The sequence below is a fragment of the Pyrus communis genome, chromosome 2 (genome assembly GCF_041283825.1).
Source record: "Pyrus communis isolate YQ-2024b chromosome 2, ASM4128382v1, whole genome shotgun sequence".
In the NCBI taxonomy this organism is placed as follows: Eukaryota; Viridiplantae; Streptophyta; class Magnoliopsida; order Rosales; family Rosaceae; genus Pyrus; species Pyrus communis.
The window spans coordinates 383,461-406,258 of NC_142566.1; the positions used below are offsets into that span (position 1 = coordinate 383,461).

Below are 22,798 nucleotides of genomic sequence, written 5' to 3' on the forward strand. Positions count from 1 at the left end.
TAAACACTTGGCACCAATGCTAGGTGCAAAAAGGGTAATGTTAGGGAGACGAAATTTTGAAATCAAATTGTGTAAAACAAATGATGTGATTGTTGATAATTAGATTATTAATTGAATGTCGATTAACGTGCTTAATTCCCATTGGTGACATCATTTAGTTTAAAACTTTGGTCTCCTTAGCATTATCCCATACTGAAATATACACATTTTCTCACCATGTGGATGTAGAAAGGGAATACCATGTAAGTCTGTAAACCTACGTTTGTTTGCTTCAAATCCCGGCCGTGACCTGTAGAATTGTAAGTTAGGAGCTGATTAGTTAGAAATAATATGCCTTGAAATTAATTATGTATTCACTTAGTCTTAGAGTGATTAGTGTAAAGCTCTTATTGTAAGGCTATGAATGTCATGTGTTAGAATCCTAGACTATAGGAAGATGCATGGCTAAGATCACTTGATGAACGTGTGAGCTCCTGCTGCATAACTAATTGTTGTAATTGCACGATTTCAGGTGCAAGAGAGATAAATGAAATACTCCTCTGCTACTTGCAGAGGCTGAAGAATTCCAGAAATCTAACTGAAAATTCTTTCCAGTTTCGATCATTCATCTTATTTTCTTGTATCTGTCAGTACATAAACATCAAATACACTAACAAGACCGAGGGTGAGTAAAGGCCAAAACCAAGGCTTAGAATATCCAGTATAGTTGTATGATATAATCTTATAGCTTATCTACTGATCTGATATCAATTATCTCTATTATAAGTGAAGCTTCTATGCAAAGACTATTCTGCTGAAAGTCCAATTCTTCTTTCTACCATTCAGTTTTTATTTTGTTCATTGACTGGCATACATCTCTAGTCCCATTAGCAGTTTGCTTGTTCCACTCCGCGGGTTGTCTGATGCTACAAGTTCGAGATGTTGTCAGACTTTACCCCGCATTATTGATTTATTAAGGGCGAAATAGAATAAATATAGATTTTTTACAACATCATCCTCAAATTTAGATGGAGATGCTGTTTGGAACTCCCATTCCTGTGACACCGGGAGTTGAGAAAGGCTTCAACAGCTCATATGGAACAACGCCTGCTCCAACTCTGTTTTTCAAGTTCAAATTGGTATTCCTCTTATCAATGATGCCTTCTAGCCTCTTCAAATTGCCATTGAATCTCTCGTATGCGGCCTTGATGACAGGATTTTCAGCCCAAGATGACTCTAGATTCCCACCAATATACTCCTCATCGGGTGAATGATTCGATAGTACATCTAAGATGGCCATAACTTTTGTTGCTTGAATCTGTGAAGGGAAGCACATCAGCAGAGCCATTTCTGGTTTCTTCATGAAGTTCTGGAAGAACTCCTCAGATGGATCTTCAGTTGGCATGTTCATTCGAGCAATTGTAGGGCGATTAGGGAAATATCCACCATACGTGTACTGGCCAAAGTTCACTGCTGCATGGTGACCTGCTGTTACCCAAATTATGGTTGTCAAAATGTGAATCAGATTTTCTGGCGTTTTCAAAACAGGCCACCATGGCTCATCTTTCTTGTCTGCATGGCCTTTGGTTCTAACTTCTGTCCACCAACCTTGAAGCTCGGTATCAGACTCAATAAGATTTGGGTCTGTGTAGTAGTGGTTCACATAATCACTCACCCACTCCTTAATGGCATCCCACAGGATGAGGCCATCATTTGCAAATGGGTAGTCATCAATTGTTAGCTTCAAGCCATGCTCAGCTGTAGGATCCTCAACTGCCATTCCCCTGAAATCAAATCAAACAATTATGAACAAGCAGTCCAAATTCCACGGGGGGTTTTGAGTGGATTTTTCTTTTTAGGTATTGAAGATCTTATTTGTACAAAGTTTCCTACACCAGATAGTTTGGATTAGTCTTATACTAGTTTTATAAAGTAAAATACCTTCTGATGAGATCTGCTGGCAAAGCTTCCATGTCAAAGCGCCAAAGCTGGTCGTAAGCAGCAGAACTGATCTCAATGGAGTACTTTCCAGGTGAAAATGTGCTCTCAATGATTCCACCTGCATTGATGAGGCTTTCTCGAGCCAGAGCATTGATTTCCATTGTATACCGGAAATGAGGGTGCAAAAGTCTATAGATGGGATGCATTGCGCTTAATTGTCGATTAGCTGCAATTATGTATGGCTCTGTACTGCAATGAGTCCTCAGCCTGTGAAAATATAAAAGTACAAACAAGTTATTACCCATGAGTTGGTCTCATATTTCGTGATTGGCACAGCTACAATAACCTAATATGCACACTTGAGCAGGGGGCATGATGTGAAGTTCCACATTCGTGGTTTCCGGAGTCACTCAAATTCCATTTACAGGACTAATTTGGTAACTCAATGCCAATACAAAAAGGGATTTGAGCCCACCTTGGGCACGAGATGCTTACCAGTGCACGACAAGCTGATGATAGCCGGCGTCATGAGCAAGAACGTGGGCTTTAGCAAGCTTCCACAGCCAGCAACCGGTGGCATCCCAAGTTGGAGTAAAGACTTGCTTCCATTGTGGCTTGTCATCAACAGGCGGCCGAGTGAGTTCAATTGCAACAGGCCTCAGTGTCCCGCTCTCAGTGAGGAAGAATAGTGTTCGAGAACCATACAGTGTGGTACCTTCAATCTCCCTTACTTTGTTCACATAAGGCATGAGCAGATCATGGTAATCCAAAATAAACATCTTCTTTGTTTCCAAGGCCTACATTTCATGTTCAAGCAATTTTCAACTAGTTAAAGAGATTGGTAATCCAAAACAACTCGGTTGCAAGTTAAAGAGATTGGTGTGTGCTTATTATACCTCATTGACTGTCATACAACCTTTTATCTCCTTCTCAACCAATTCTGTTGTGATCAATGATTCTGGGGGGCCATAAATCTCGGGGTCAAGTTTACTTTTCAATGGCCATTCCTGCATCCAGAAATTATATAATTCAGTGCCACTGGAGAAAATAAAAGAGGGTTTAACAAACTAAAACAAGATATTCTTCTAACACTTATTACTTGATCACCAAGGAAGATGGAGGCCTGGGGTGAGAAATGAACAGTACAAATTTGAATGTCTTAATTGATGTGAAATGGTTCTGCTTGTATCAGTAAATTAATGAAGAAAGCATACCGTCACGAGCTCGATACTATATGGATTAAGACCAGCTAGAGTTTGCCTGGAAAATTCTTCGTCTCTAAACCAAGCAAATTTATCACCTGCAATAAAAGACAAGTGATATACAGGATGAAGCCAACAATTTGGTGGTCTCTTCTTTTCCTCATAAGAGTATCATTATTTAAAAAGTTTTGCTCAACTGCGATCTATACACAGAGAGACAAGGAGGGAGGCATACGGTCTATTATTTCAGGGGTCTCAAAGAGCAAAAGATCATCTCCGCTGTCTGTAATAGTCTTGACTAGCCTGGGGATGATTGTACGAAAAAACCCAACAGTCTTTGGCTTAGGTAACGTGACTCCTTCGTTATACAATGAATCTATGGCTGTGAAGTATGGAAATCCTAGGTCTGGATCAATAAGTGCTGTCTCGAGCGAAGGGAGCAACGCATGTAGCACAGATTTCAATGTCTTTGTCGAAAATGTCAGCTGTTTCACCTCTGAAAACGCTTCATCTCTTGGTACATACACACTGCTGCTTCTTTGTTCTGATAAAGGATCTGTAATATAGGTACAAAATGATCACATTGCACTTGTAGTCTCTCAGCCATGCAATTCGAGCAATTAGCACAATAGAAGCAAATGGTTCATAGTTAGAATCATTGTCCTTAACATTAACATAGGTTCCATACCAAAAAGCATACAACACAAATTTATTTTTGTACATACGTGTTATGGTACACGCACCACCAAAAAAAAAAAATTTAGTTTTCATCAATGTCTAGAACACGGTTTTATTTTCATATATGCCCAATTTGGGAGCAAATTGGATACCCCTCTTTTTCCTATTTCACTCGTGACGTGACTTCATATTCCGAGTGAGAAAGAAAGAAGAGGCAGCATTAGAACCTGGGATAGGCAAGTTTTCTTTACCAATGACCTATTGAGTGGAAAATGACATGGCTTCTACTTTTTACAACCAGTTTAGGGATTATTATGCAATTAGTTGGTTATATAATTACCCTTTTTAGAGCGTGGTCTTCCAGTTCTGCAGCGCCTTGGGTACGGGTGATCTTTGCCGCCTAGGACAGGCCTAGCCAGTTGATCTTCGCTGTCCGGATCGCCAAGGTCATTATAAGTGTCATAATCGTATATCCTATCAAATGTTTTTCTTTGGCCCTCTCCATCTCCTCGCAAGTTCTGCAGCTCCAATTCTCTTAGCTTCTTCAACCCACTTGGTGTCTCTGATGGTATGTACGACTGCTTCATTACATGTTAACACAAATTACAATATCAAATGATATTGTATGAAACACTGTCAGATAGAACCAGTCAAAACATATGGTAACTTAAGGAAAGAAGGTAAGAAAGCGAGCACTTTTTTCCTTGTTGAACAAAGCGACATTGATTAAAAAAAAAAACTTCAACAGTACATCAACGACATATGCAAGACATGAATCTTAATAGGACTGCAAAATAGCAACAGTCAAGCCGGAAAGGTTAAAATAAAGCTTAGGATGAGGAGTGCCAATATATATCAGTACCATTCCAATTTGGAGTCCATTTATTTAGCAAATTGAACTATCAGTAAGAAGCTGAGTCCATATGTTTGTATAATAATAATGAAAAAGCAAGGAAAATGTATAAGGATCTAAAATAAAGGACCTTGTTACTGAAAAAAATTCTCTTCACTGGGTTGTCAACTTTGGAATGAACCCAGGAATTACAGGGAACATTAACAGTGCCATTCGGGAAGCCGTCGAGGTCGATGCTCTTGATGAACATCTCCTTGTGGTGTTCATTCTCTACCTGAACAGCCCCAACCTCTCCAAACTCTGCTGCGATGGTGAAAGTAGTCTCATACAGCACCTCGTCATCCTTTTGGCTCACTTTCTGCGCGTACCCCTTCACTGTTTCCTTCTCCAACCCCGTCTCTACAACAAAACCCAAATCAGAAATATGTAGTGAGTAAATTAATCTGTTAAGACAAATAGTTAAACAAACTTAATCAGTATTTGTAAAATTTAAAGTGCTATTTGTTCATCCAATTGTAATACCACACATGCTATCATGCTATGCATGTGAGCAAAGAAAACGTTATTGCAGAATGAGAATGAAGGGTGTGGGAGCCAGAAAATTGAGTTGTTACAGAACTTGAGGACTTTTTGTGAAAACACAGTAAATCTCAAGAACTGGTCATTCAATTATTATCCTAGGGTAGATTTGTTATTTACAATTTTTTTTAAGAGTTGCTAGACCCAACTCCTTTGCCTTATTCTTCCACTCACCCTATATCACCGCCCACCATAAAAAATGCAAAAAACCAAATCCTCTAGTTCTCACCCATTCTTATTCCTAAAATATCTCTATTTTAAAATTAGCTAAACTGTCAATTTAGTCATTGAATTATCATCCGAGTGAAAATTAGATCCTAAACTATTTTTTTTAGAAAAATCAATCATTGAATTATAAAAATATATCAATTACATCCCTAATATTATACTCAAAGCTGCTATATTCAATTTTTTGTCAATTTAAGTCACATTACTTGCATATGATACACATTGGAGGATAAATTGGTAATTTTACATAAAGAAATAGTGTATAAAGTTAACTTTGGAGGGTAAATTAAACGTTAAATTCACAACCTATATGAAATGTTAAGGGTTTATTTTATTGAAAAATTAATTCAGAAACCCTAAACCCTAATAATTCAAGGACTAAATTTACACTTCATCCTTTAAAATTTAAACAAAAACTGAAGATGGAGAAAAAAGCCAAAAAACTCATTAGCCAGCATTAACCAAAATCACCACCGCATCCGCCGGCAACAACTCTTGTTCGCCTCGCCGCAGGTCAAATTTTTCTCCCTTTCTCTTCTTCTCTCTTCCTTTCTCTCAGTACCAGATCCAAATATAAGGACTATCAATATGAATAACTATGAGATTTCAAACTTTTGGATATTCTTGTCAAGAATTGAAGCCCCTCACCATATCTGTTGCATATTTTTCCCAGCTATTAGTCATAGAGACAGAGTTGACTTGGAAACAAAGGAAGAGAGGACAGGGGCTGAAAGAGAGAGAAACAGGGAAGAAAGAGACTAGAGATTCTGGGCTCTTCATTTTTTTTCTTTTTCATTTTCTTCTTATAGCTTTTTATTAGGGCTTAAATATGTAATTAAAATTTCCATAAAAAAAATGGGTGAGAAAACAGGACATGTGGGTCATTGTAACATAACTTTTTATTTTTTTTATTTTTTTTGTAAACTGAACAATTTCGGATTAATTAACAATGAGTGTTGATAGATCCATTTCATTGTCTTATTTTTTTTTCACTCGTATTATAATTTCAATCACTTTAAAAGGTTAAAAAATTAAAAAGCTATTTTCCCACCCCCTATTATTCTTAAAATAACCTTTAATATATTTTCAAATTTTTATACATTTTTTTTTTTATCTATCTCATCCTTAATTGCAACACCCGACGACAGCCGAACCCCCAGCCCGGCCGCCCACTCACCCCCATCTCGCAGCCCATCCACCACCACCTCTCAATACTCAATACCTTTCTCCCCTACCCACCACCACACTCTTTCCTCTCTCTGCCACCCAAACCACTAACTCACCCAAACATGTCCCCCTTTTCACGCCAAGACCAAATCCTTCTCCAATTACATAGCCAACCCATAATCCACACCTGGGTTTTCAATGAATCTCATCCAACCTAAACCCTAGAACCTAACAATTCTTTTGGTCTGTGGGTGTCCAGAAGTTTCTCCATTAAAGTAATTGAGTGGGAAAATAGGACAATGGGGTAGGCTTAGTAACACTCTTAACAATCCGAAGTGTTTGTGGCATTTCTTAAACTTCAAAGAAGTATGTGAAAACATGAAAAGAGAATGCTATGGTGTAAATGAAATAACCTTAAATTTTAACATTTCGTGAAAAATTATTTGATTGAGGAAGGTAAAACATATAATTTACAATCTCTAGTTGACAAAAAGGATTCCCATAGAGAGAGCCATCTTGCTGCGTTTTATTTTTGGTAATTTTTTTGAGGCCAGTCGATTAATTTGGATTAGTTATAAGGTTTCATCATCCACGGTAATTGTCTCCACTTAATTGAAGTGTTTCTAACATTCGACTTACATTTATGCACGATACCTCTTTGCGTGCAGTCAGGAAAAAAAAATGAAAAGTAAAAAAATAAACTAACAAAAGAGTAGCCCCAAAAGGCTAAAATTAGCATCCCCAATAAAAGTAGTTATTGGGTTTGTATTACTAAAATTTATATAAGTTGATGGAAGCCGTTTTATTTGGGATTGTTTTACTAAAATTTCTCTAACAAAAACCTAATGACTAGGCTCCAACTAAGCAATATCTATAATTAAGTTTGACTTGGTAAAATTTGTATTTTTGGATGTCTAAATTACCCCTAGTAACAGTGACTTTGGGTCTCTCACTTATTATCTACATTTATTTTACATTATCTCATTCAATTAAATGTCTTCAAATACCTGAAGCGGATTTGGAAAAAAATTTAAATGTCATAATTCCTATGCATTTAATAACAAAAATTACATGATATCAATGTTTTGTTCCTTATATAGTTGTTTTCACATGATGCTAACATGTAAATTAGTATGGAGTAGGATTATTTCCCCTCTTATTCCCATCCACTTCCCTCCTCTCCTCTCACATATTGTTTTTTGTTTATTATCTCTATAAAAAAAAATTAATATAAGATGTTGATGTGATTTAACCATAACCGTTCAAGTAGGAGGGAAGGAAAGGGGAGAGAGTTTATGAAGGGAGAGAATCCTCCTCCAATTAGTATATCCAACAAATATAAAAAAAAAGTTATTTTATTCAAAATTATCAATATTTTAAATATAATATAGGTAAATTATTGTGCACAACTTATACAATAACAATATAAGTTCCTAGTAAATTATGTAATAATACATGCAAAATAATTTACCTACAAAATTAATGAATGTTGATTGATTGCGCTTACTATATAATAATAACAAAATGTGGCTAGCATATATGTAATATCACATGAAAAATAATTTACTTACAAAATAAATAAATGTTTTCAGCCAGATTCAAAAATTAATCAACTACCTATATTTACATTAAAAAAATAGATAAATTATTTGCATGCATATATATAATTATAACAAAATACGCCTAATACACACATGCAAAATAATTTACCTACAATGATTGTCAAACAAATAAAAGAAATGGAACATACGATGGTAAGGCAAGTATAAAGTAGATACTTTTGTAATAATAAGCCACTTATTTTTCATAATTATGGTGGATAATTAAATTCACTAACATAATTAGGGTGTTGTGGCACAATTGTAAATATTTTGAAAATAATAGGTATTTATTTGTTTATAAGGCAGTCTATTTCAAATTTGAATTTTATTTGGATGTTTAAAATAAGATGAGTTTTTGTTAAGAAAATAAGTGTTGCAATGATTTATATCTAAAGAATCCTTAAAAAAAGACCCAAACGAATAATGAACAATTCTAGTCTAGAACAAGCAAAAGACCTCACTTGTATCGAACAGAAAGAAACAAAAAAATGTCAACTCTAAAAATATTTGTGGAAATAAAGATAACATGATTTTGGATAATTATTAATTACTACGGTCAAACTGGCTGAGCTGCAAGATAATCTGTGTGATTGTTCTGTAACCTGTTTAATGGAAAAAGTTATATATTTTGTAGGATGTGATATTCACACACCTTATTTTACTTTTCACACATCCTTCTAATTTTCGATCATCAGATCAAATGAATTGAAGAAAATTAACGGATAAAAATTAACAAGGAGTATGTAAGAAGTAAAATGAAATATGTGGATAGCACACCCCTATTTTGTATGCTTACAGTACTGCTTGCTTACTCGGGTCAAGCTCGGCGCTAACAAGCTCCAAAAGCAAGGTTTCTCCGAGCAAGTCGGTAAAGTCGTCGAGGGGCCGAGTCAAGCCTATGCTAGAGAGGAACCCTCCAGCTGTTACCGTCACCGTGACCACAGCCCTTACCGTAAAGTCATTATTCTCTGTTGAAGTAACTATGGACACTGATGCAGGTGATGGTCTGAGATCACTAGAAGTGGCACGGATCACCAAGGATGAGGAGTTTTTCTTATTACGATTTTGATGGACATGGTGGCGCGGAAGGATGCTGATCAGGGAGGGGCTACCATGCTTAATCAGATGATTAGGGTTACTAGAAGATTTTGGCAAGAGAGGAAAGGATAGAGCATAGTTGGGTTTCTGCAGCTGAGACGACATTACTTAAGAATTGGATAATATGCTTTTAACGTGCTAGAATAGCTTTGAGAGTTCTGCATTTATAGAGAGATAAATAAGAGAGAGAGAGAGGCGAGAGAGGTTGATTTCAATTAATCAGTGGCCATTGGCTAGGAGCTACGAGAGATTTTCAGTGTGACCGTCATACGATATGGTATATTAAGTATTATTGTATAAATGGTAGAATATGTGTGTTAAAAAGTTAATAACTTAAAAAGTAAAATATTCCACCACTTACATAAAAACACGTGGTGTACCATCCGTGTTCTCGTCACAATTAAAAATTTCTCTTTGCCAACGAGATATTTTTCAGGATAACCGGAACACGGGGTGGTACACTACGTGTCACTATACAAATAGTAAGATATGTGTAACTTAAAATATAAAATTTCCCACCACTTGCATAAAAACACGTGGTGTACCTCCCGTGTTCCTGTCACAATGAAAATTTCTTGTTGCCAACATTATTGTCATATTTAATGCCATATCGGTTCACTCAATTTGTGTTTTTTATGTGTTCGGCTTAAAAATTTATTCGTAAGAGGAGGGATGAAATGTCTCGTATCAAAAATTGGCAACTTCTTATAGTGCTGGTTGGTCTTGTAGTGGAACCTCAATTGTTTTTTTTTTTTTTTTTTTTGTAGTATTAGAGCCAGTTTGGCTCACGTGTGAAGCTTAATGACCACACAGGTTCCACGTCATCCAATGTTATCATCTATGTATTAAGCTTAAAATTTTGCCACGCATATGAAGGCATGTGAAGATGTAAAAGAAACAAAACAAGGGGAAACTTGATGTGAATCCAATTTTGTGAGTCACTTTTGAGATGAGTCCAATTATATTCCAGGTCAGTATTTTTTTTTTTTTTTTTGGTTTTCGTACCCAATTTACCCCTAAAATTACATATAAGTAATCAATATTATCCCTTGATTTTAGATAATTGTTAGAATCAAATTACTTCCTATATATCTCCAAGTGAGGATACTTCTTCATTTCTTCTTCATTTTTCTGTTCTTCTTTATCATTGTACTTTTCTTCTTCTCCTCCTAGGCTTCCACTATATATGAAATTTGCTTCTGTTTGTTCAAAGAATGGGGTTGGTTGGATTTTTTCATCAAATTGCTTGTTGTGTTCAAATCAGTTGATTTCGTGGTCAAATTTGAATCTTCATTTGATTTGCATTTTCATTCAAATTAATTGATTTCATGGCCGATATTAATCTACCTGTATCACAAGATTTCGTTATATGACCTACCTCTATTATAGACAGATTATATTTTTCTATCTTTATTATCTATCTCTATCACAAATTACTTTTGTTTTCCTATATTACATGGTAATTTGTCTTGTTCCTGGGTAGGTAATTATGAGTTGTACCACTCAGTTCATTTATCTACCTTTTGATTAGATAGATTTTTATTTTTATTTTTATTTTTTTTATACCTTGTTTATAGGTATATATACATTTATGTATAGTACCTTTTAGTTAGGTTGTATATTTTTGCAACTTAATCTATGAGAAAAATATTTTATTTCATTGAAAGGTAAAGAATGGAATCGTTTTTTTTTTATTTTATATATTTAGTAGATTGTCGATGTTTAAATATTCAAAATTTGAAAACAAAGGGTAAAATTGGTTTAAAAATTAGCTAAGTGGACCTAAATCATAAATTTCAAAAAATTGGACTAAAGTAAATAGTACATCAATTATTCGGACCTATATCTTAATGCCCCAAGAAACAATCACATTGGAAAGTTTACCATACCCTACATCTTCCTATATAAAGAATTGAAGGCTCATTTATGTTACAATAATTGAAATCAAAATATGGAATTGAATTCTGATTTACAGCATACTCCGGTATTTATCACAATGTGAATTTTTCGGATTCTAACAATGTGATGGAATTGGATTCCCTATATTTAGGTGATAATTTGAATTCCGGTAGAAAGGAGGAATTAGGAATCCACTTTTTGTACCTATTATGCCGTCACATAATCTTTAAATTTCCAACTTGCCCTCCACTTTAACCCAACAATGCACGTTCTTTTTTCCTTCGTGTCCTTCACACAACAGCCACCACCAACGACCAGCAACCCCCACCGCCGCCGCGCATCCGCTGTACCTGCAATCAACCCCCGTTACCTTTCCCTCACCATCAACCTTCACTTCCCATGAAATTAATTATCAACAACTCATTTTACAAGAAATCCATGCAGAGATCGAAAGAGGACCTTCTATGGCTTCCAATTATAGAAAGAATTTGAGATCGAGAGAGTGTGTGTTACAGTGGGATGGGTGGGTTATTTTCTTGTTTGGTCTGCTGGGTGGAAAAAATGATTTTGGTTAGGGTTTTTTTCCTTTGTCTTTTAATTAGATTATAAACTAATTTATTTACAATAATGACATTTTAACTCTTCACTTTAACCAAACAAATAAAAATAACTAATTAAAATGTTATTAAATATAAATATAGAGATGAGATTAAAAAAAAAAGAAAAAAAAAGAACAAGAACATTTAGTAATCATATTGATTTTTATTTCGATTTAGACGAAGTAGACTTATACGAACTCAGTTTCATTCTAACTCCGATTTCATAATATATGCGTAAACAATTTCAACAAAAATCCAACTATGATTCCCTCTCATTTCAACCCTGCTTAATTCAATTTCTTTTCAATCTAATTCCAACCATAATCAAGTAATTCCGCCCATGGTGGGAACCTCAAGTAGTTCCAGAGAGGTTGTAACTTTCATCTTTTTCTGACCATATTATATATTTTTGGACCTAGTATAGCATTAACAAGGCAAGCAATTAACACGGGTAGAGAAAATGACCGGTCCTGTCTTGTTAATTTGACCTTCTCTTCGAATGATAGTACGACGTACATCCATGATTTATGAGTTGTTGGGACACTAGTGTCTAGTGGTCCGGTAGGTAATTATTTGGCCTTAATTCTCTTTCAAATTCACATGGCATTTCGCTAACAAGACAATTAGTAATTATCCATATGTATATCGTGTTAAGAATTAATTGGTCATGCATCATCTCATCGCCCAAACAAGACTCACTTATCGTGTGAAGAAGAAATATATTATTACCAATAATCTTTATTTGATGATTATTTTTACAAAAAATTATTCGAATCGGTAATCGTTTAATCATTCAAATGTATTAAGTAAATCAACACTACGTAACATATCAATTATGAATCATCCATTTATTTAATATATTTGGATGACTAAACGATTAATGATTCAAACAAAACTATTTGAACGATTCCGATTATGAAATTTCTATGGTAAAGATAAGTTATTTGCAAGTAGGAAATAAGTTCATCTCTGAATCTCGAGTCTCTACATTTATTATCAGTACATTTGCGTGAATTTAGACAAATCTTGATCATTTGATTAATCTAATCCATCCACATCAAATTTATGTTCACATCGCCTTCACACCATATCACTCTGTGTCTCTCTACCTTTCTCCTCATCTTTCTCCTTGCCGTCTTCTCCCCTCTTCTGTAAAATCACAAAGAGAATTTCAGATGGATGCTATGTGGTTTCTTGTGATGGATGGGTGAAAGGTTGACTAATCTCAGTTAATCCTACTAATTATGTCTTTCACTGGATTCAATAGAAGAACAAAAATGATTAAAAAAATCGAAGGACAAAGGCACCCATTTTCTTACTTATATCAACTTAATTTTGGAATTGAATTCTCAATTCAATTATCCATTATGAAGGGACAAGCAATTGAACTTTTCGTTCAGTTTGCGGAACAGAAGTTGGGAAGATAGCGAGAAAGACTCCCTGATTCAGTTTATTTGATTAATTCAAGGAGTTTTAACGAAAAGTCTGCGGTACTGTTTACTTTAATGAAAAACCACATTTTTACACTAAACAGTCAAACCTGGTACTATTCACTTTACCCTTTATTTTGTCCTTATCGTTAAAACTCAAAGTTTTCAAACATTTTTCTTTAGTTTTCCTTTAATTCAATAGCCAAGATTTGCCTAAAAAGTGTATATGTACGAATGATAAATGTGGGAATAATGTTACATTTAATATATTTTTCATATTATATTTGTATCACTGTATCACATCTCTAATATAAGTATGACCTATTAACATATGTGAGATTCATCTCTATTAAAAATATGGTACAAATATAGCATGAAAATATAATAAAAGTACCAAATAAGTTAAGAAATAACACTTTAAATAAAACTTTTGCTAACCGATGATCTAAGACGTTCATCCTCTCTTTTAAACTCACAATGACAAAAATCAGTGTGTGTGTTGCTGATGGTGATGGGACAATTACATCAGTAAATCGGATAAGCTAACTAGCCAGGGAAAGGATCACCACACTATTAGCTGAAATTTGATTTAACAACTATAAAAATATGCTTATTTTAAAAGTTATAATAACTTCAATTATTGAATCAAATTTTAAAAATTCGTATTGTGATTAAAGGATCTGGAGATGATCCTTCCGCAAATGATATGGAATGAGTGGTCATGCCTGAAGTAATTAAACTTTGCAATTTTCAAATTCTTTACTCTGTACATGTCCCTTCATACGCACCGTCCTCTTTTTGACTTTTATCGCGTTCCTTCCCTCCAATTCAATTATCGGAATAGCTGTCATGATCATGCTCAGATGCTTTTACTCTAGTTTTTGTTTTTTGGTGAACTGCTTTTACTCTAGTTTCAACTTCAAATAAATCACTTTCATCATGCATATGGCTACTGAATTTACTCCTGTTGCATGATTGTTCGGGAGTAAAAAGTTTCACATTAGAGTAAAAAAGAATATTGCATTTGTTTATAACAACGTGTTTTTTAATATTATCAAATTAATTTTATAATGAAACATGCTCAATTTTCTTTAGTAAGACAAAAACTAATTCATCTTCAATATCCATTGATTTTAACCATTATACATAAAGGTATTAACAGCATTTTCATCGTATAATTACGTACTCTGGTAAAATAGGAAGCCAAATTATTAATGAAAGACCTCATAAGATGGCACTTTGTTTTTTTAACAAAACATAATATTATACTATTCACTAAAAGTGTAAAATCGCTGTGGATGCTAGCTCATTGTTTAGACTTGTGTTTTTCTTCTTTTAAATTCTAACACGTAAAGCCTTTAGGTGCAAGAAAAATATGTCGAGATAAACTTTTCAGCCCTACCATCAATGTCACTGATATTGTCTAATTTAACGACCTATTACTATGTATTGAGTTTTATCACAAAATGCATTAATGGTATTAAAGTAGGAATATCTCCTATCTAAGTTGTATTATATATATTTTGTCATATACCTGATATGGAACTCTATTCTCCAACAAGTCATGCCTCTTTTTATAATTTTGCACTCAAATATTTTATCTATATACCCTAGGTGTAAGACAAACACGTCAAGTATACTGATCATCAAGCAATTATTTTCCACATACTCACATATTTTATTTGTAAAACCTAGGTGCAAGGACGGAGTTAGTGTAGGCCTAAGGGGCGGATGCCCCCACTCATTTAAAAAAGAGAGTAAACTATCGATTTACCCTATGAACTTTCATCTAGCTTTTGATTTCTCCCATGAACATTTCTATTGGAAAATTAAGGACTCAAACTAATTTTTTAAGCCGATTTGCCCTCTACCATTAGTTTTTCATATATTCCATCCATATTTCTGTTAAATGAGACCATGTGCACAACATGTGAGGGTCGTTAAGTCATTTCACTCTTAAAAATGATTAAAAAACTGAAAATAGATGAAAAAACAAAACTTTCCCTCTATTTTTTTCCGCTAATTCCTATCCTCAATTATTTTTCCCTCTCATTCCTATGCATGAGAAATGACATATGGTGTTACTGTCTTCATAAGTAGCTAAGTTAGTTTTTTCTTGAAGCATGTACTACCATTTTTATTTTATCTAACAAATTAATAATTTGACAAATGCTCATGGTGTTATTGTCTCCAAAGCAGTGCATTAATATAAGATACATGCTCATAATACTCATAAAAAATGCTCAAGATAATTACATACTTTTCATAATGTCATAATAATCCCAATACAATTCCACAAAATGATCCTTAAGAAGTTGGAAAACGTAAGAGATTTTACCATCCATAAGGTATATAACCCATAGAATCTTGATTACAAAATATGGGCATTCCACTTAACCAAACACAAGCAAAATAAGGTTTTAGTTATCAAAACAAGAGCACAAACATTATGTTCGAAACGCACATGACACGTGGAGATCAACTGCATTTTCCATAGCCTTCCTCGTTTGGTTGGAATCCTGTACCTAAACCTATTTTCATTTCTGATGGCTGAGTAAGGTTGAGGGTGTTAGGTTTTCCAACGTCTTAGGATCATTTTGTGGAATTATATTGGGATTATTATGACATTATGGATAGTGTAATTATCTTGAGCATTTTTTTTATGAGTATTATGAACATGTTTCTTATATTAATGCACTGCTTTGGAGACAATAACACTATGAACATTTGTCAAATTATTAATTTGTTAGAGAAAATAAAAATGGTAGTACATGCTTCAAGAAAAAGACTAACTTAGCTACTTATGAAGACAATAACACCATATGTCATTTCTCATGCATAGGAATGAGAGGGAAAAATAAAATTGAGGATAGGAATTAGCGGGAAAAAATAGAGGGAAAGTTTTGTTTTTTTATTTATTTTCAGTTTTTTAATCATTTTTAAGAGTGAAATGACTTAACTACCCTCACATGTTGTGCACATGGTCTCACTTAACATAAATATGGTTGGAATATATGAAAAACTAACGGTAGGCGGCAAATCGGCTAAAAAAATTAGTTTGAGTCCTTAATTTTCCAGTAGAAAAGTTCAGAGGGAAAATCGACAGCTAAGTGAAAGTTCAGGGGGTAAATCGACAGTTTTCTCTAAAAAAAATGTATGGTTGCATTCCAATTCTCAATAACCAGCCCTAATTAAACTACAATTAAAAAAATTGGTAGGCAACTAAACTAGTCTACCGTTTTGCATCCTCAATGCTCTACCTGATGACAATTTAATTGTGCCTCCCGGTTTTCCTAACCCTAGGTCGTTAATCCACACAAAACTCATCCCACCACGTATGGCAAAGCAATTCCAGTCCTCATCTTCTCCAGATTTTTCCTCCCTTTTCATTCAACCAAAACTCAATTGAACGTGGAGTTTTATAGACAGTTGGAGTTCAAGTAATCAATTATCAAAATTCAACACAAGATATTTTATATGACTTTACTTCATTAATTTATTTTTGGCATTTCAATTTAGAATTTAGTTTTTTAATTTAGAGATTAACGGATGAATTGTCACATCCCAACCCGGGTAGGACCACTTCCCGAGCCCGACTCCACCGTAGCACGATATTGTTCGCTTTGGGCCCCTAGCACACCTTCACGGTTTTGTTTCTGGGAACTCACATGAGAACTTCCCGATGGGTCACCCATCCTGGGAGTGCTCTCGTGCGCTACTCGCTTAACTTCGGAGTTCCCATGGAACCCGAAGCCAGTGAGCTCCCAAAAGGCCTTGTGCTAGGTACGTAGGGATGGGAATATATATATAAGGATCACTCCCCTGGGCTCTGATACCAAATTGTCACATCCCGGCCCGAGGTTCACCATATCCCGGGCCCGCTCCACCACCGTAGCACGATATTGTCCGCTTTGGGCCCCCAGCACACCCTCACGGTTTTGTTTCTGGGAACTCACATGAGAACTTCCCGATGGGTCACCCATCCTGGGAGTGCTCTCGCGCGCTACTCGCTTAACTTCGAAGTTCCCATGGAACCCAAAGCCAGTGAGCTTCCAAAAGGCCTTGTGCTAAGTAGGGATGGAAATATACATATAAAGATCACTCCCCTGGGCGATGTGGGATGTCACAATCCACCCCCTTAAGGGCTCGACGTCCTCGTCGGCACACCATGGCAAGGGTTAGGCTCTGATACCAAATCGTGCCAATATTGATTGTTACGGGAAAATAGTTACCTTCCATCGTCCTGGACTGCCTGTGGTTACCTTTGTGAGTGAGCAGAGTGGGGTGAGACATGGCGTTATTTCTGCCGTGCGAGCAAAAAGGTTGTTATCGAAGGGTTGCCAGGGAAACTTAGCTCATGTGGTGCTGAATGATATTACTTCTAGTAGTGTGGAGGATGTAAGGGTAGTCAGGCATTTTCCTGATGTTTTCCCTGATGATTTACCTGGGTTACCGCCAGACCGAGACGTGGAGTTCACCATTGATTTGCTTCCAGGTACTAATCCTATATCCTTGACTCCTTATCGTATGGCTCCTGCTGAATTGAAGGAATTGAAAGTTCAGTTGCAGGAATTAGTGGATAAGGGTTTTATTCAGCCTAGTACTTCACCTTGGGGAGCTCCAGTGTTGTTTGTGAGAAAGAAAGACGGAACTTTGAGGCTATGTATTGATTACCGGCAATTGAATTGGGTAACAATTAAAAAATCGTTATCCATTACCGCGTATTGATGATTTGTTTGATCAGCTTCGGGGTGCTTGTGTATTCTCCAAGATTGACTTGAGGTCTGGATATTATCAGTTGAAGATTAATAGGGAGGATGTCCCTAAGACAGCTTTCAGGACTCGTTATGGTCATTACGAGTTTCTGTTTATGCCTTTTGGATTGACGAATGCACCAGCTGCTTTTATGGATTTGATGAACCGAGTATTCCAGCCATATTTGGATAGGTTTGTTATTGTCTTCATTGACGATATTCTGGTGTACTCTAAGTCTAAATCTGAGCATGTTCGACATCTTACTTTGGTGTTGAAAAGGTTGAGGGAACACCAACTGTATACTAAGTTTAGCAAGTGTTAATTCTGGTTGGATCAAGTGGCATTTTTGGGGCACGTTATTTCTGCTCAAGGCATCTTGGTGGATCCTCAAAAGGTAGCAGTTGTGGAGCTGTGGGAGCAACCGCTAACCGTCATTGAGGTGAGGAGTTTCCTTGGTTTAGCAGGGTATTATCGGCGGTTTGTTAAGGATTTTTCCATGATTGCTTTGCCACTGACGAGGTTAACGAGGAAAGATGTTAAATTCGAGTGGGATGATAATTGTGAGCAGAGTTTCCAGCAGTTGAAGTATTGTCTCACTCATGCACCTGTTTTGGCATTCCCGGACGATAGTGGTGATTTCGAGGTCTACAGTGATGCTTCCTTGAATGGTCTGGGATGTGTGTTGATGCAGCATGGTAGGATTATTGCTTATACTTCATGACAATTGAAGCCTCATGAGTTGAATTACCCTACGCATGATTTGGAGTTAGCTGCCATTATCTTTACGTTGAAGTTGTGGAGACATTATCTTTATGGAGAAAAATGCAAGATCTATAAGAATCACTCCCCTGGGCAATGTGGGATGTCACATGAATGATAACATGATTATTTTTATAGAGAGATATTTAATGTATTGGTAATGATATTGTCATGCAACGCTTTCAAAACATGAAAACGATTCAAGGAATATTGTAATATGTTGTATAAAAAACTTTATGGATTAATATATTAGTGTTTTGTTCAATAAATTCTTGAGATTTTTAATTGTGACTTTGTTGTTTAAGGATACTCCCGTTTATACAAATCTCTGACTTCATCCCTGCCTAGGTGCAAGACAATAACTTATAGTTTGAGATTGGCATATTTTCCTTTGCCGTATACTCACATATTTTATTTGTACAGCCTTGGTGCAAGACAATAACTTATAGTTTGAGGTTGGCATACTTAAGATAAAGGTTAAGGATCATACTGAGATATGGACTATGAAAATCAACTTCCATTTAATTATTTATTACTTTAATTAGAATCTAGTTACGTGGGATTGGTATTTTTTTTTTTTTAACAAACGATATTATTTACACTAAGGGGGAGGGGGTGGACTTAAATCTCACAATGTGCTAGCAATGTGGTTCAAATTTGCATTTGATGAGAATTGAACGTAAGACCTCTCACTTACAAGTAAAGAGGAATATTACTAGACCGTAGTACTAAATGACTTGACCTAGTAAACATAAGGTGAATGTGGTTCGTGCTTTCAATATTTAAATATGGAAGTGATGATTTGATTCTTCTAATCATTGTAAGGATGATGCATGTTATAGAAGAATGTTTGACTACTTACGGATGAGTATGAATTCCTACATAATTTTTTTTGTGTTTGATTCACACAATTTTGGGCTTATAATAAAAACCGTTCATATTATAAATTATTATGTAAATATCATCTTTGCAAAAAAATAAAATAAAAAAAAAAAAAAAAAAAATAAAAAAAACTAAGGTCGTTTAGTCAATCAACTATAGCAAGTAAATAAACGGTTCGTAATGCTTTTAACATTTCCGTCCATTTGTTTTTATAATGTTGATAAACACAAAACTCTGTATTATATATAGTATTAGCGTATATATATGAGTGTACTTAAATTTTTATTAAATTTTAGGAACTTATATTCAGAGAATAGAATTGGAATGGGAACTAATTGTTTGAATATTCTCCTTTTAAAAAAAAAAATTGAATATTGTTTAAAACAATAACGTGATACCAAGTTTTTTTTTTTTTTTTTTTTTTTTTTTTTATCATTATAAACCTAGAATGAGTTTTAGAGCAGAAAAGAATGATAAACATTTGTAATGACAAAAGCATGGTCGGCAATGGACAATATTAATGTCGTGCATCATGCAACCTTGTTATGATACATGCATGCACGCAAGGTGCTCGCTTGTTGTGGAATTTAGAAAATCCCATTGTCAAGACGGGGCCAATTATTCAAAGAGATGCTCTAACAAACACCAAATACGTAGAATTTTGACAAATACAAATGATCAAACCACACTAAAAACATGATGCTATTGCTAGCTACCTGAGAAACAATAAGAAAATAGTCTAACTTTTTAAATAGCTCATCCAAACCATATGATAAATATGAATACTCGGTAAGATCGAGCAAGTCAATAAATTTGACCAAACTCGTACAATAGCACGTCGTGGGCAGGAGTGACCATACCCACTCTACTCCTCGAACACAATTTTTAAAGAGAAATGTTAAAGATAGTCTCTTAAAGTAAAATTCTTTATGAACTCTCTATATTTTGTAGTTTAATGTCCATTTCCATACTAACATTAAAAAACATTGTGAAAAAAAAACATGAGGTCACAGAGAATCTATGAAAAGTCTCACTTTTCAAGAAAGTCTCCTTAGTATTTTACCTTTTTAAGTAATGTAGATAATATCGTTTATTTAGAGAGAAAAAAAAAACGAGACCTCGTCACCACTAGATTTAAGCACTCACCACTAGATTTAAGAACTCACAGAAATGGGATGAGGATCCTCTCCGGATCTTCTTTGTGGGGATCCTAGAGATCCTCACATCTTAACCATTTATTGTACATTGTGCGGTCAGATTTCTTTAGGTATTATTTGTGTTTAATTTTAAATTAAAAAATTCAAATAATTTATAACCGTACGATGTACGATGAATGACTAGAATGTAATAACTCCTAGGATCCCTACAATTTGAATCCAAATAGAATCCAAATTCATAGAAATGATTTGCTTCTCTTCCACTACAATTAAATTTGAAGAAGGCCGTTGAAGAACCTTGTTGCCGACAATTCCAAATTCGATATAAATTGGAATGATATAGAACACTCCAGCTTTTGCTTATCTTGTTCATCATTCAAATTTTTTTTCTTTGAACGAAATTAATCACTTCAATGTTTTGTACAAAACTTTTTATATTTTTTATTTTATTTTTGTGTGTTCAATTTGGCCTACATTTAGATAAAATTGATAAATTGTTGTATCCATAAACTTGTAAGGCCATCTCCAACCGAAGGATCCAGAGGGCCAGAGGGCCGAAAATAGCCTGAAAACCGTCTCCAACCGAGGGATAGGCCAGAGGGCTCTGGAATCTGAGAGGGCCCCACGAAATCCCAAAGGGCCAAAAGGCTAGAGGGCTGGCCACTTCAGGCCAGCCAGCCCCGTGCTGGCCATTTTTTTTTTGCTTATGTTGGATTTCCTGTCGGTTATAACCGACAGGAATACATTGTATTACTAATATAAATGTATTATTGTCGGTTATAACCGACAGAAATTCTTTGAATATTTTTTTAACAGTTTTATTATTATTTTTTATTTACAAAAATTTTCCTATAACTTCTATTTTTCATTTTTTTTTAAATTCTATTTTTTTTCCTATAACTTTTATTTTACAAATTTGTTTCATATTTTTTTTTTATTTTTTTTTTCCTATAACTTCTATTTCACAAAATTTGTTTCATATTTTTTTTAATTCTATTTTTTTCTATAACTTCCTAAGCCATTATACAACATTAAATTAAATTAAGTAACATGAAACAACATTAAACAGTATGAAACAATATTAATAACATTAACCAACATAAAAATTATACAACATAAAAAAAAAAAACATTTAACAACATGAAACTTAAACAACATTTAAGTTGTAGTTTTTAAATAATAAATTATATTTAGTCCTATTGTCCTTTGACCCTTGGTTGGAGACTGTTTTTTGTGATAGGGCTAAAACAAGCCTTCTAGCCCTTTGGCCCTTGGTTGGGGACAGAGGCAAATATGATCATGTACTGTTCATTAAAATATTAATATTTTGAAAAATCTTGTAGGGTCAGATGGCTAAAACGAATCCTCGGACCAACCATCGATTGCAGATCACCTAAGTGCTCACCAAAAGCCATTGTCAGAAAGATCCAAAAAATGCGTGCTGATGTTTAAATTGACATGGCATCCGGATTGTATCCTGCTGGTGTGCTGTGGTACGTCAAGTCATTTATATATAGTAATAATTAAATGGGTCCAGTAGCTCTGATTTTCTTGGTTAGGTACATAAATTGAGAAATGCATGAATTATATCCAACACAACAACCACATGATGCAAAGTGTCCCACGACTCATGAGTTAGATTCATTATTTGCGACAAGAATAGCTTTATTTTTGTATTTTGTTTATTGCCCAAGAGAAGACACTAAATTATTTGATGAATTACTACGATTAATAACACTGGATAACTAAACAAAATTTATATAATTATGTGAGATTATAATGTATATAAAAAAGGAGATAGAATGTGAGCTGCTTATATGATATAACATTTTTAGCAACTAAAACTAAAGTTCTAAAAAACGTTAGGCGAGCGCTTAGATGGCCGATATGAATTTAAGTATATGTGTAAAATTTTAAGACTTTTTATGTTGATTTTGTAACATTTAGTCAACCCATTTATTTTGATCATTGTTGGGCCTTTGTTTTTCATT

At 34.8% G+C, this 22,798-nt stretch overlaps 1 protein-coding gene across 5 annotated transcripts; it reads right to left on the reverse strand.

Annotated features, from left to right (window-relative positions):
- Positions 1-788: 788 nt before the first annotated feature.
- Positions 789-9,507, reverse strand: LOC137747298 (linoleate 13S-lipoxygenase 2-1, chloroplastic). Of its 5 annotated transcripts, none has more exons than XM_068487386.2 (9): positions 9,041-9,507; positions 4,784-5,052; positions 4,141-4,378; positions 3,358-3,678; positions 3,135-3,220; positions 2,817-2,927; positions 2,416-2,717; positions 1,921-2,187; positions 789-1,763 (listed from the first exon to the last, which is right to left on the reverse strand). In XM_068487386.2, exons 1-9 carry the CDS (start codon positions 9,429-9,431, stop codon positions 1,004-1,006), a joined length of 2,745 nt encoding a protein of 914 aa, XP_068343487.1. In that variant the 5' UTR covers positions 9,432-9,507; the 3' UTR covers positions 789-1,003. The 5 variants fall into 5 exon arrangements, with proteins under 5 accessions (XP_068343487.1, XP_088535794.1, XP_088535813.1 ...); XM_088679668.1 differs by having other exon boundaries at positions 4,141-4,381; positions 9,041-9,481; XM_088679687.1 differs by having other exon boundaries at positions 9,025-9,461.
- Between the last annotated feature and the right edge of the window lie 13,291 nt (positions 9,508-22,798).

Bases quoted from the DNA above. Each gene is read 5' to 3' on its own strand.
- LOC137747298 (XM_088679668.1), bottom strand. From the start codon at position 9,431: ATGTCGTCTCAGCTGCAGAAACCCAACTATGCTCTATCCTTTCCTCTC. The intron at 5,053-9,040 runs GTAAGCAAGCAG...GTTTTGTTGTAG, and splicing joins TAGCGCCGAGCTTGACCCGA to AGACGGGGTTGGAGAAGGAA. The intron at 1,764-1,920 runs GTATTTTACTTT...ATTTGATTTCAG, and splicing joins CCAGCAGATCTCATCAGAAG to GGGAATGGCAGTTGAGGATC.